This window comes from Cucurbita pepo, chromosome 11 (assembly GCF_057944985.1).
Source record: "Cucurbita pepo subsp. pepo isolate OVF chromosome 11, ASM5794498v1, whole genome shotgun sequence".
NCBI lineage: Eukaryota > Viridiplantae > Streptophyta > Magnoliopsida > Cucurbitales > Cucurbitaceae > Cucurbita > Cucurbita pepo.
Window position 1 is genome coordinate 2898547 of NC_141808.1, and position 13183 is coordinate 2911729.

A 13183-nucleotide genomic window follows, 5' to 3' on the forward strand; every position below is an offset into this window, starting at 1 on the left:
ATTGACTGTAAGAACATACAAATTGTTATTTATTAAAATTGAAAAACTAAATTATTATTTTTATAAAAGTTGGCAAAAATATTTTAAACCTATTTATTATTAACTTTATGATTGTATTAAACGACATTTTATTGTTATTTTCTTTTATATTTTATTAATTATTCTTTTACAATATAATGAAAATTTAAGACCTATATATATATATATAGATATATGAAATGAGACGGCGTAAAGGTTTATACATGACTTAATTTGACCTTAAAAAGAAAAAGAAAAAAAAAAAAAAAACAGGCGGCGCCGATGATTAGGAGACGAAACCAAATTTGATTGGATGTCTTCCAATTAAAAAAATGAAAAGGGAGCAAATAAATTAACCATGTTCTTTGAACAGAATCGATCTATTCAACTGCGCTGAATTTTTCGATTCGGTTTCCGACGACGATAATGGGAATTCCATCGGATTTGAGAGATCTATGGGTGGAAAGAAGGAATGCTCTTGTAATTCCATCGCCGGCTGAAGAACGGAAAATATCGAACGCGAAGCGTTGTACTCAAGGTCTGTTACTGCGCTCTCGGTTCCTTGATCCTTCGTTTCTTTGATTTCACGTCCTTTAAGCTTTGTGGAGTTGGTTGAAATTTAGGATTCTTATTAAAAACAATGGAATCTCGATGTTAACGCAATGGATTCGATCTTCTTTAGCTGCTGTACTAATTGTCACTGGATAATTTGTAGGGAAAATGTGAAAATATCTGCCTCCATGTTTTGTTTCATTATGATGAGAATTGTTGGGGAAATTTCTAATCTGTTTATTACTGGGCATTCATTCCTATAATCGCTTCTCTCACCTTCTTTCTTTTTTTGGAGCTGGAGATGCAAGTGCGATCAATGTTTTGTTTTCTTTTTAAGTCAATGATTTTAGATTTGGCTTATTTACAAGTTTTATTTGATTATTAATCGCATCATCTCTTGTTCATGACATTAGTTAGCCTTTGTATACTTTTCAGAAGGTGTTCGTGCTGGTTTCAAGAATGCTTCTATTGCATGTGTGGCCAGTGCAGTGCCTACGGTATTCGTTCTGACATAATAAGCTTTGGGTTTAATCTGTTTTGATGTCTGTTTTTTCTGTATTTGTAGTTTAAAACAGCATAAATTTGACCATATTAGTAGGTTGCACATTAACAAAAGGCATAAAGCTCATCAATAGCTTAAAGCTTTCTTCCAATTACATTGTGTTGGTTTGAGTAATGTCTTCGTAGTATAGGCACTCTATTTTGGCCCATTCCATGTAATTACTTGCCTGCACTTGTTCTATAGATACATATATTTCGTCTTCTCCCGAATCGGTCAGTCTAAACTGCCAGTGCAGATAATCGAACATGTTAATGGTTACCAGACAAAAAGTTGAAAGGATTTAAGAGTAGACTATCTGATTCTTTCATCATGTTTGTGAAAGAAAAGACAGACAGAAGTAGAATATGATTGTTGATCTCCATATGGTAGATATAGTAAGAAAAACACTATTATTTCGGTGCTGGTGGGTTGAAGAAAATTATTTGGTTTTATTTCTTTAAGGATATCTTCTTTGGAAATCAAATTTAGAGTTTGTTGGGGCTTGATTCTTTTGTAATAACAGCTTTCCCCCCTTGTTTATTTGAACAGGCAAACCATTTGCTACATAAAATGCAGAGTATCAATACCACCTTATTAGTCCCTTGTGCTATTTTGCGGTAGTGGTAATGCCTAGGAAATTGCAGAATTTAAGTAGGGAGAAAATTTTGGAAAATCACCTTTGTGTGGTTGATGAGGTCGTAAGTGTTTAAGAGAAATCTATTAGGAAGTGAAGATTTAGACTGAATTTTGATAAGAGAAATCTCGTCTTCATTTTCGGGCATTATAGAGGAATAGCTATAAAAAACTATATTAAAGGAAACACAACTTCTTCGATGAGGTTTGTTGAAAGGTGGAATTCCACCGATATAAAAAATTAAATACTGGTCTGGGTTAACAAGCTTCAACTAGTCTGATACCAACTGCAACAAAGACCTCATACTGACAACCATTTGAAGTACTGTGTGGGGCATTTCCTGAGCAAGTCTTAGCTAAATTGAGTCTTATTCTCACAGCATTTGGGATGTGTGTGTGTCTTTGTGTGTGTGAATTTATGTTTTTAGTTTAATATACTTCTTCTCCTCCATCCTCAGTTGGTTGCTGTTCGAGTAGTTCCTTGGGCCAAAGCAAACCTTAATTATACTGCTCAGGCACTCATCATTTCTGCAGGTATAGTGCTTATGTACAAACTTGTTATTAACCAATTGTCATCATCTATTTCAAACACAGAAAAGCCTAAAGAGTTAAATCTGTGAACTCCTAGTAAGTATGAGCCCATTCCATTTTTCTGCCCCCTACGAAAGTAAAAGAAAATGCTAAAAACTATTATGGAAGCATCTTTAGAAACGGGTCAAATTAACTTGGTATTACTTATTGTAGGAATTAACGTTTTATTAATTTGTGAACAGCGTCTATTGCTGCGTACTTCATCACTGCTGATAAAACCATCTTAGAATGTGCAAGAAGAAACTCTCAGTTAGAGCATGCCTTGAGGCGCCAAGGATCATGAATGTACTTTTGTGTGCGTTGTGTTGGAGCAGTCTGTTCGGATGTTATATAACGGAAAATGGCTCCAAAATGCCTAATGACAGTTTAAGATCTAGTCCTTCACTTGTTTTCTTCCCAATTTCCAATACCAACTCTCTTTGGATTCAGTGGACTAGATGTAAAACAAACAATAAAATAAAATATCTCCTTCTAGTGCCGGCTACCATTATGGGCGCTTATATTTTCTGCTGTTTCTGATTTTGGAATGCAAGTAGTGTTTATGTGGCCATTTACTCTGTTTCCGTTCATTCTTCTTGAATTTTGTTTACCTCATATGAAATACTATTCTCAAGCTTCCTGGAGATTGTTTATCTTCTTTTGGTTGCATGAAGTTTCTGGATTAAAAACCTGAAATACTAGTGTCAATGAAGTTCTTCGCCAATGATTGCTGATAGCATGATATCTTTTGGATTAAAATTTAATCTTTAGATTTAAGGTACATTATCACCCTGCTATGGATTTGATTTACATTCAGTATATCCTAGTTTATTTTCTGTAGAAGGGTTTTCTGCCAGCTTCAAAGGATTGCATTTGGTTCTTGACATGAATCTGAGCCTTCTAGTTTGGATTCATGTAAAGAGAGGTGCAATGGACTGGCTGGATTCTACAAGATACTTCAGATAGTAGACAATGTTATCCAGCTTTCCCATGAGTATTCCAACTGTGGTCAACTTCACTCCTTGGTTCATAATATTAGGTATGTGAAAATTACACCTATCTTTGCTCTCTATATTAGTCTCTTCAAATCCACATTATACATTTATATTTCCATCAAGTAAAAGTTCAATTCTATTGCGTTTGGTTTTGAAGAGTGGGAATCCGAATGTGAAATAAAGTTGATTCATTTGTCTTATGGTGTAACAATCATCCCAAAGAGTACTTTCGGCTACCGTCTTTGAGTAGGCTTAGTAAGACGATAATTGGGGAATCTTAACGAGCAACTGGGAGAGATAGGATAGCAGACAGTATTTTGAAGTAGGTGAATTGAAAATTTGATCTAACCTCTTCAGACTTATCGATATGTTTTTGTGTACTCAAACTGAAAGTTAGAGAAGTTAGCTTAAGGCTTCATCTTCTCCAACCAAACCACACTGTCAAATCCTTAGAAAGGATTCAGGCTAGCCAACTTAGAAGGAAACTTTCTGCTAACTGATATGCTTGAGGATAAAAATGAAAACCTTATCTTTGTTTGTTTACTCATCTAAGTATTCCAGACATGTTATGTTAACATTTCTGTTCTTTTTATTTATTTATGAATCTGCCACATTTTTATAATGGATTGAGAGAAAGTTGAATCTATACTACTCTGATTTTGTTTTCATTGTTTAGCCATTAATCCTTTCAATTTTTAACACAGCTCGGAATCAATCAGAATGTGGATTTTACGAACCGAAATCGTGGCCACATTGTTCACCACTGACACATAGCAATTTGGCATGATTCTTTGTGGGAGTTCCTATTCATGATAATGCAAAAGTATGGACATAGCCATAAAATCTTCAACCTTGCTTGAAATCTGAACTGAGAAGAAGAATTGAATGATATTGCCTGAAAAACTTGCACACAAAAAAACAAAGCCCCTTTTGATTCCATATTGGATGATCCCAACAAGCATCTTCACTTTAGTATATTCTCTTTGGAACAAAAAAGGCATCCATTTCCATGACCCATGTAAGATAGTAAGTGGCTTGGCACCAACCAACTGCCATGAGGGGAATTTTATAAGCCCTTAGCCAAACTCACTAGATAAGTACTTTGGAAGTTACTTAATCTCAATGATCACAACTACCAATTCAGCCTCTGCTTTAACTAAAACTTCCAAGTTTTTATCTCTTGGACGACAGATTCTCAAAAGGACAACTGATGGCATTTTTGTTGTTGTTGTTGTTGTGTGTACTTACTTTATTATCTAAATGCATTGTAGGCTCCAAACTTATCCTTGGGAACAATTGTCTACTCCAAGAGATGCTCAGCTGAGGAACAAGGTATGTTTTTGTTTTATTATGTGGAACTAGTATGGTAATTTATTGACTATACTTTCTTAGTTATTATATAATGTAGAAATGTCTTTGTATATACACATTTAATCTGTATTATAAATCATATAACTTGTATGATAATGTGGAATGACTCAAAAAGGATATAGGATAGACTACAAAAGTTTGGTCCTTTTTATCCTCTCAAAAAGAAAAAGTGAGACAAATTATTGTGCATTTGATTTGATTTATTCTTTCTCCCCTGCTACCTACTTGCCCTATGCCCTATGCCCTATGTTCTTCTTCATCTATAAATACTTTCCTTTACATGGTCTCACTTGAGTAATCAAGTATATAGCTCAAGAGAGGATTGAAAGATCAAGAACTCATCCATTTCAATTCTTCTCTTTGTGGAAAGTCATGGAGTTCAGGAAGTTGACAGTTGATGCAGATTTTGCTACAAGTCTTTTTAATAGAAAGGATGAGAAATGTTTTATCCCTCATCTTCTTCACTTTAGCGACGTATCGTGTTCGGAAGATTCAACTAGTTCAATTGGATCGTTGTCATCGTCGTCGTCAAGCCTCTGTGACGACGATGCATTATCGTCATTTTCATCTTCGTCTTCGTCGTCGTCTTTGTTATCTCAAAGAGAAGTTTGTGAGGAACGACAGCTGCTTTCTATCAAGTGAGTTCATGTTCTTTGAACTAAAATGTAGAGCTCTGTTTCAAATTCTAAAGCTTTTGGCATCTTGAATTCACCTCTTATGCAGAAAAGGGTTGTCAAAATTTTATGAAGGGAAATCACGAACCTTCTCATCCTTATCCGACGTGAAATGCGTAGAAGACTTAGCAAAGGGAGATAATGATTATAGAAAGAAATACTCTCGAATTACTCCCAAGGCTACCATATTAAAGAAGCATGGAAGAGCCTCTCTTGCAACCTTAGCGTCTAAGATGGACATTTCACTTCGCCCCGAGTAAAGGGAAGCTCGAACTAGTGTCAATTTTAACGGGCGGTTCTTACTTGATACGGGAAAATGATGAAATGTTTTTTTGTTTTTTTTTTTTTTTTGTTGATATACTTCGAGTATAAGACGAACATGTGCAAGTTTTATAATTTTAATTTTGGGCTTTCGAGCTAAAACTAGAGTAAAAATATTTTATCTTAATGGGACCAACTACGACTATAGAAACAAACACGAAAGTTAAAGAAAAATATTGAATTATCTCTTAATTTTATCGAATTATCGTATAATTTAATAAAAGTATTATTATATGGGTTTAATACAAATATATATATAATACAAAATGGATAATTTAGAGTTAAATTTTATGAATTTAACAAGATTATTCAAATCAATAATTATTATTTATAATAAAAAAAAAAGAAATGTAAAAATATGAATGGAAATTTTAATAAATTGCTGGGCAATATATATATATATATATATATAAAAAAAAAAAAAAAAAAAAAAAAAACTTATGATTGTTTTAAAAAAATAATGATTTGCTGGATTTTATTTTATTAAAAAATGGAAACTGCATTATAAATTTAAATTTATAAAAAATAATAAATTTAAAATTAGTTTGGCAGCCATATTGGAATTTGGTAGGTGGAAAGCCAAGCTGGAAACAGCCATATATACATATACATTCCAATTTTGGTTAATAATCTTCTAGAGCTTCTAAAATATTAATCTTTTTTTAAATTTAATCTCAAAAATTAATTTACAAATTACAGTAAAAGTTATATTTTTAATTAACGAAGGTGTAACCGTCCATTTAAATATATAGTCTCAGTACATTATGTATCTCTTTTATTTGAGCGTCATAGATGATATTAAAATATCATATGTGTTGGATGATGAAAGTCCCACATCCGCTAATTTAGAGAATGATCATGAGTTTATAAACAAAAAAAAATATTATCTTCATTGTTATGAAGCCTTGTAGGAAAAGCCCACAATGTTCAAAGTAGACAATATCATATCATTGTGGAGAGTCGTGTTATCTATATTTTTTATTTTTTTACGTTTCAAATTCATTTTTTCTTTATAAATTTTGTTCATTATTATCTTTTCTATTATAACTAAAAAAATTGGAATATATATTTAGTGAAAATAAAAAAGGAATATAAATTTAGCAAAATGAAAATAATAAAATTTATGGGGCCAAGCACTGCCTTGACTAAACCCTCTTCCCTGCTTCGACGCCCTCTCTCCGCCATCTCTCTCTCTCTCTCTTTCTCTCTCTTTCTCTCTCTATGCAGCCCTGAGTTTGACCGGTTTACGAACCGTCAACCTATCGCCGGTACGAATCAAGGGTTCGATCTGTTATCTGTTCATACTTCTTCAACCTTGTCTTTCTTTGCACACTCTTTCGTTTGCTTCTCTTTGCTTTCTAATTCAGCCTTTCGTATAAAATCTTGATCCCAATCATTCCATTTCATGTTCAAATTTAGGTACCTGGTACATCAGAGAGGCTTTCCTGAGTTTGCTTGAGTTTTTGTTCTTTTTTTCTTCTAGATTTGTTCAGATTGTGTTGTCAATTCTCGGTCAGATTCAGGGTTGCGTGATTCGTCGTGTTTGCGTTAGCTGTCTTTTTCGCTGTTTGAGAAATGGTGGGTTCAGACAGTTCAACTGCTTTTCACCCGGCACCTCAGCCGGCGAGTAATTATGGTGTTACGAAACCGATTTCTCTTGCTGGACCGACGGATGCTGATATTCAGCGCAATATCGAACTGGAGAAGGTGTTGTTACTTTTATTTATTGGTTAAATCTCAATTAATTTGGTTGTTTTTTTGTGCCGTGTGAAATTGCAGTAAACGAAAAGAATTTCAATTTTGATTATGTTCTACATATTGGTAGTTCTTGATTGACTCGGGGCTTTACGAAAGTAAAGAAGAAGCTGCGAAAAGAGAAGAGGTTTTGGGCCGCATTGACCAGGTGCAGACCTTCTTCACTTCAATAGTCTTTTACTTTGGGGATTGTTCTCAGTAGCCATCTCGAACAAAACAGTGTTCTAATCGGTGACGAAAGCGAGATTTTAGTTGATTAATTATTGTTTAATGTATTCAAGCGTTTGACTTCCTTTTATCACATACACTTCTTGTCCTTAGCCATTTTCTTTCATTCTAGATTGTTAAAAATTGGGTCAAGCAATTAACTCTCCTAAGAGGATATACAGAGCAGATGGTGGAGGATGCAAATGCTGTAATTTTTACTTTTGGGTCTTATCGTCTTGGGGTAAGCATAATATTTGATTTAGTTTTTGGGGAAAAAAGCTTATTACTTTATGCAACTCTTCGTAATTTTTGTTGGAGTCACGGACTGGTTGGATGATTGCTTAGAGCAATGATCCTTTATTTCTTGGAAAGTTGTGTTCTTCCTGTATTTTTGCCTTATTGGCCTGTGCATTGTATTCAAATATATGACTTCCAAGCATACAAAGATGTGACTTAAAATTAACCATATGACAGGTACATGGACCAGGAAGTGACATAGACACATTGTGTGTTGGACCGTCTTACGTGAATAGGGAAGTGAGTAGTATAAATTGCTGATACTTCAACAACATTTTTTGCCTTCTCATATGGGCTTAAATTTCAGCTTATTCTTGATCTGACAATTTGTTTTTTTTTTTTTTTTCTAATGGAGGACTTCTTCATCATCTTGCATAATATTTTGGCTGAAATGGAAGAGGTTACCGATCTTCAACCGGTTCCCGATGCTCATGTTCCAGTAATGAGATTCAAATTTATGGGGATATCAATTGATCTTCTGTATGCGAGCATTTCCGTACGGGTTGTTCCTGAAGTAAGTTCTAGCACTTTCTTTGAAGTTTTATTATATTTATTTTATGTTTTCAGATTGTTGTTACTTTATTTTATGTTTTCACAAAACTGTAACCATATTTCTTTTTGTTACATTATTTATTGTAGTTGATCATATGAGATTTCGAACTATTGTATGTTATATGTTACTTCTCTCTCTACTTCTATATTCAGCTTTATGGCGAATTTTTTCCTAATTCATGCAGAACTACCTGTCTGATAAAAGTCTAAATGCCAAACATTGTAATGTGAATGGACATGAATGCCAATTGTGATTACTTATATGGATTATTTTTGTAGTTTTATTTATCATTTGAACCGTTTCTACCAGCTTTCATGTACCCTCCAGTGCAGTCACCATCTTTTCTTGTTTGCATATCCTGTGGCTGAAGCTGTATAATTTGTTCCCCCCTTTCCCGACAAATGTGGTTTTGATTGAATTTCAGGGATTTCTTTCTTCTATCTTCTTGTTTTATTTTATTTTATCTTTTACATGGCTAGCGGCTGGATAGAGAAATTTCTCTCCTGAAAGAGGACTATTATATACAACAGGAATTGCTTTTTTCTCCCTCACACCATTCCGAACATTTTTTATTTTAATTATCTGATAAGTTCGTTTTGTTACCTTGAGTCTGTGTAGGTGCACTAATTGTTCACTGTGTGTGTGTGTGTGTGTGTGTTAACACTGAACAGGTGATACATTTTTGCATAACCTTATCTGCTGTAGATTTAACTGTGATTGGGTGGCATCACTTGCTAATTGTTTTACTACTACTGTTTCAATCCTCTTTTCCCCTGATCTTTTGAACTGTTGCTATTTCCCATAAACTTTCTGCAATTTACTTAATCATCAGGAGCTGAACATCTCTCATGGATCTGTGCTGTGCAATGTTGATGAACAAACTGTTCGAAGTCTTAATGGATGCCGAGTTGCAGATCAAATTCTAAGACTTGTTCCAAACGTTGAGGTGAAACACATTTTAAACCTGAGTTATTTTTCCATAAATCTATTTCGTGATTTTCTCTGTAACCTATAATTGCCAATTGCAGCACTTTCGCACGACACTCAGATGTTTAAAGTTTTGGGCCAAAAGACGGGGTGTATACTCCAATGTAAGTTGTAAGATCATGGAGTTTTTCCTCTTAGCTTCACTTATATTTTTCATAATTCAGATTTCACTTTTGTTTTTTTTTATTTTTTTTATTTTTTTTTCATGTATAGGTCACTGGGTTCCTTGGAGGTGTAAATTGGGCACTTTTGGTTGCTCAGGTATGCCAGCTTTACCCCAATGCAATTCCAAGCATGCTAGTTTCTCGTTTCTTCAGAGTGTACACCCAGTGGCGTTGGCCAAATCCTGTAATGCTATGTTCAATAGAAGAGAATGAACTTGGATTTCCTGTTTGGGATCCTCGTAAAAATCCGCGTGATCGATTTCATCTTATGCCAATAATAACTCCTGCTTACCCTTGCATGAACTCTAGCTATAATGTCTCAACTAGTACTCTCCGTGTTATGATGGAACAGTTCCGCTGTGGTAATAATATCTGTGAGGTGAGGTTATTTTTATTTGGATTCAAAATCTTCTAAATTTTAACCTGCTCTTAATAGTATTTCTCTTACATCTCCGAGTGCCTTACAGGAGATCGACATGAGCAAAGCCCAGTGGAGTGCTTTATTTGAGCCATATTTATTTTTCGAGATATACAAAAACTATCTACAGGTGGACATAATTGCAGCAGATGCTGATGATTTGCTAGCTTGGAAAGGATGGGTAGAATCTCGCTTTAGACAGCTTACCTTGAAGGTAAATCTATTATTCTTTCCTTATTATCTATCTGAAGTTGGAGGGTCTTTCAAGAGCCTAATATATTCTACTTTTCCTTCCTGCAGATAGAGAGAGACACCAGGGGGATGCTGCAGTGCCATCCCTATCCTATTGAGTATTCTGACACGTCCAAGCCATGTTCTCACTGTGCTTTTTTCATGGGCTTGCAGAGAAAAGAGGGATTAAGAGGCCAAGGAGGCCAGCAGTTTGACATACGAGGAACAGTTGATGAGTTCAGGCAAGAGATAAACATGTATGCTTTTTGGAAGCCAGGGATGGATATCCATGTTTCTCATGTGCGGAGGAAGCAACTGCCCACCTTTGTTTTTCCTGATGGACACAAACGGGCAAAGCCAGTCAAGCATGAAGGGCAGCAAGCAGACCCAGTTTGTGCTGACATGCTCCAAGATCAGTCTGGGATCACTGAGAAAGGGAAAAAAAGGAAAAGTGACCATGAAGAAACAGAGATGGAAAAGAAACAAGCCTTTGCCAGTCAACCAGCAGAAGAATCTCCCATGCTTGAAACTAATGGTGGTGGATCAGATGGGAAATTTCCGAGTTTGAAATCTGCAAATGCAGATTGTTACTCTGAGGTTTGGCCATCTTTTGAACAGCCTGATAGCAGAATGGATACTGATGGAAATGGCATGGATATTCCAACTTTGACCAAGGAGACTGGTCCTACGATGGATCAGGCAGAGCTAGCTAAAGTAATGGAAGGATCTTCCTCAAGGAAGGAGGTGTCTGATCTATATAAAGGCGGTCTTTCAAAACCCGAGGAAGCTTTACAAATTGAGATGAACCAGGAAAAAATTGAGGGATTCGCATCTAATATGAGTGGTGGAAGTGCACAGACAGTAGCCATCAGGAATTTCCTCCATTGGACAAAGGATGTTGTGAGGATTGACTCTGAGTCAGCAAATACATTTGGTCAAACGACCGGGGAAGATAGTACCCAAGTTGACTTTCAACCAAATTGCAATGCACATAACCTTAGTTGCAAGGTGAGTGACTGAGTTTGACTACATTGGATTACAAATCATAGCCAATGGCAGTAAGAGAAGTGGCATTCTGGAGATAGTGAGTCGGGTATTTGCAGGGCAATGATAGCAGGACGGATCCAGAGTTGGCGTTGGAAAATGGTTCCGTTGTGACTGGAAGAGTGTTTCAAAATGGTCAATCTAAAGAGTTGGAGGTTTGAATCTCTAATTGCTTAAATTACTTACATTTTATATACAAGTACACAACACATTATAACTGATGACTTTGCTTCCACCAAGGAATCTAAGATGAGAGGAGGCTGAGATTTTAATTGATATCAATCAGAAGGATAGAAGATATAAACGTATTTATGGTTTGATACCTTAAGTTTTTATTCTTTTTGCCAAAAAGCACTCGTTTCATTCCATATCTCTTCTCCATGCCTTCTCTCCTTTTCTCTCTTTCCGACCCATAATTGTTGGTCTATTTTCCTGTTGCATTTTAATTATCATTTTGTAATTCCAAATTTTCGCACAGGCAATCTTCTGACTGGTGCACATGTGGTGGCAGGTCCTGCGCCACTATACGTGTTATATTTTCAGTAACTGTGCTAAAGAACCCATTTCTGCTCTCAAGTTTTTCCCGCATTACCTTTTTTCCCTCATGAAAATCTTTGCCTAATTAGTCTTTTTCTTTTTTAAACTTCATTTTATAGCCGAAGTTCAGCGATCAGGCAGTCCCAGAATGGAGCTAAATAAGACTCTAAGCAAAATTCTGGTGAAAAAGAGACGGGAGGATCTGGCAAGAAGGCATGTGTATTTAGCCTCGATGCAATTTCAATTAGAAAAAGGATTGTTTTTCTGAATCTGGCAAAAGGATTAGTACTTAAAGTTGCCTGATTATTATGTTTATTTTGATCATCTTCTCTTTATGTTGCTTGTTTGGCTGTTTAGCATCCTTTGAACAGACTGAATCTGAACCTCAAAGACATGACATGTGGAGGGGAATTTCTGGATGGCAGATGGGTTGGGAGAGCGGGAGCTAGCCATATTTGGTAAGTATCACCTCAATAACTGGCTTTGATATTGATGTAGATGGTGTTCATCATGCATGAACCTGCGGACATGGGGAGGGGTCGCGTGGCTTGGTGGCGTGGCATACAATTCAGCTCCAATATGCTGTTTGTTGTCCTTGAACATGGGAATCCGGAGAAGCAAGCACTGTTGGACCTTAAATAAGTGCGCTTGTGAGTTATGCTTTGAAGATTGTGGTGCATTTCATGTTAGATGCCTGTTACTGGAACTACTGTCACAGCTTCTTCCCATGTTTAGAAGACGGCAGCTTCTTTGTGAAAAGGAGGAACTGCTCGTAAGGTCGTTTCTAAGGAGAGAATCTAATCTACACTTATTGAGAGAGACCTTCAGTCTTGCAGTTTAACCATATTGAGTTTCAATTGAACATTGTGCGAAGAAAGTTTCCATGTTTTCTTCCATTTCATCTCTGTTTTTTTTTCCTCTGTTCTTTGGGGGCTGGGGTGGGCTGGGGAGGGGAGGGGGAAGGGAGAGAGAAGGGGGAGGGTTGCTTGTACTTTTAGTTAGGCATCTCAAGAGAGTGTCGGGTCAGTCAATTAACATTTGCGGTGTAGTGTTCTTCTCGAAACTCTCTGTTTATATGATACGAATTGCGTTTAAGTTCAATACCTAATGGCCTTCAACTCGATCAGGTCCTTATCCTATGACCGCTATCAAAGAGAAGCTTGAGTTTTAGTTTGAGTACTGCAAGAAGTATTTCCTTCATTAAAATAGAACAATCCCAATTATTTTTCCCACAGTTGGGTTTGCAGCAATGTGATTGATCCCCTACCTCTGCTGGATCGTACAAACAGCTACAATTTGTTTGCTCACCCTGGTT

General features: G+C 35.9%; 2 protein-coding genes across 3 annotated transcripts; both read left to right on the forward strand.

Annotated features, from left to right (window-relative positions):
- The first annotated feature begins 314 nt into the window (after positions 1–314).
- On the forward strand, positions 315–2837 carry LOC111805707 (early nodulin-93-like). The gene is made up of 4 exons (XM_023690900.2): positions 315–556; positions 1006–1067; positions 2203–2278; positions 2518–2837. The coding sequence occupies exons 1-4, from the start codon at positions 445–447 to the stop codon at positions 2616–2618; spliced, it is 351 nt and encodes a 116-aa protein (XP_023546668.1). The 5' UTR covers positions 315–444; the 3' UTR covers positions 2619–2837.
- A 3980-nt stretch (positions 2838–6817) lies between these two features.
- LOC111805703 (nuclear poly(A) polymerase 4) lies at positions 6818–12969 on the forward strand. Of its 2 annotated transcripts, XM_023690885.2 has the most exons (13): positions 6819–7382; positions 7501–7578; positions 7771–7878; positions 8112–8174; positions 8290–8448; positions 9320–9433; positions 9516–9578; positions 9688–10017; positions 10106–10270; positions 10357–11295; positions 11391–11486; positions 11988–12081; positions 12226–12969. In XM_023690885.2, the coding sequence occupies exons 1-12, from the start codon at positions 7251–7253 to the stop codon at positions 12024–12026; spliced, it is 2286 nt and encodes a 761-aa protein (XP_023546653.2). In that variant the 5' UTR covers positions 6819–7250; the 3' UTR covers positions 12027–12081; positions 12226–12969. The 2 variants fall into 2 exon arrangements, with proteins under 2 accessions (XP_023546657.2, XP_023546653.2); XM_023690889.2 differs by lacking the exon at positions 7771–7878 and having other exon boundaries at positions 6818–7382.
- The last annotated feature ends 214 nt before the right edge of the window (positions 12970–13183 follow it).

Excerpts from the sequence above, each read along its gene's own strand:
- LOC111805703 (XM_023690885.2), top strand. The coding sequence starts at position 7,251 with ATGGTGGGTTCAGACAGTTCAACTGCTTTTCACCCGGCACCTCAGCCG. Across the intron at positions 7,879-8,111 it reads TTGGGTCTTATCGTCTTGGG|GTACATGGACCAGGAAGTGA; the intron begins GTAAGCATAATA and ends ACCATATGACAG. Across the intron at positions 10,018-10,105 it reads GTGGTAATAATATCTGTGAG|GAGATCGACATGAGCAAAGC; the intron begins GTGAGGTTATTT and ends AGTGCCTTACAG.
- LOC111805707 (XM_023690900.2), top strand. The coding sequence starts at position 445 with ATGGGAATTCCATCGGATTTGAGAGATCTATGGGTGGAAAGAAGGAAT. Across the intron at positions 557-1,005 it reads CGCGAAGCGTTGTACTCAAG|AAGGTGTTCGTGCTGGTTTC; the intron begins GTCTGTTACTGC and ends TATACTTTTCAG. Across the intron at positions 1,068-2,202 it reads TGGCCAGTGCAGTGCCTACG|TTGGTTGCTGTTCGAGTAGT; the intron begins GTATTCGTTCTG and ends CTCCATCCTCAG.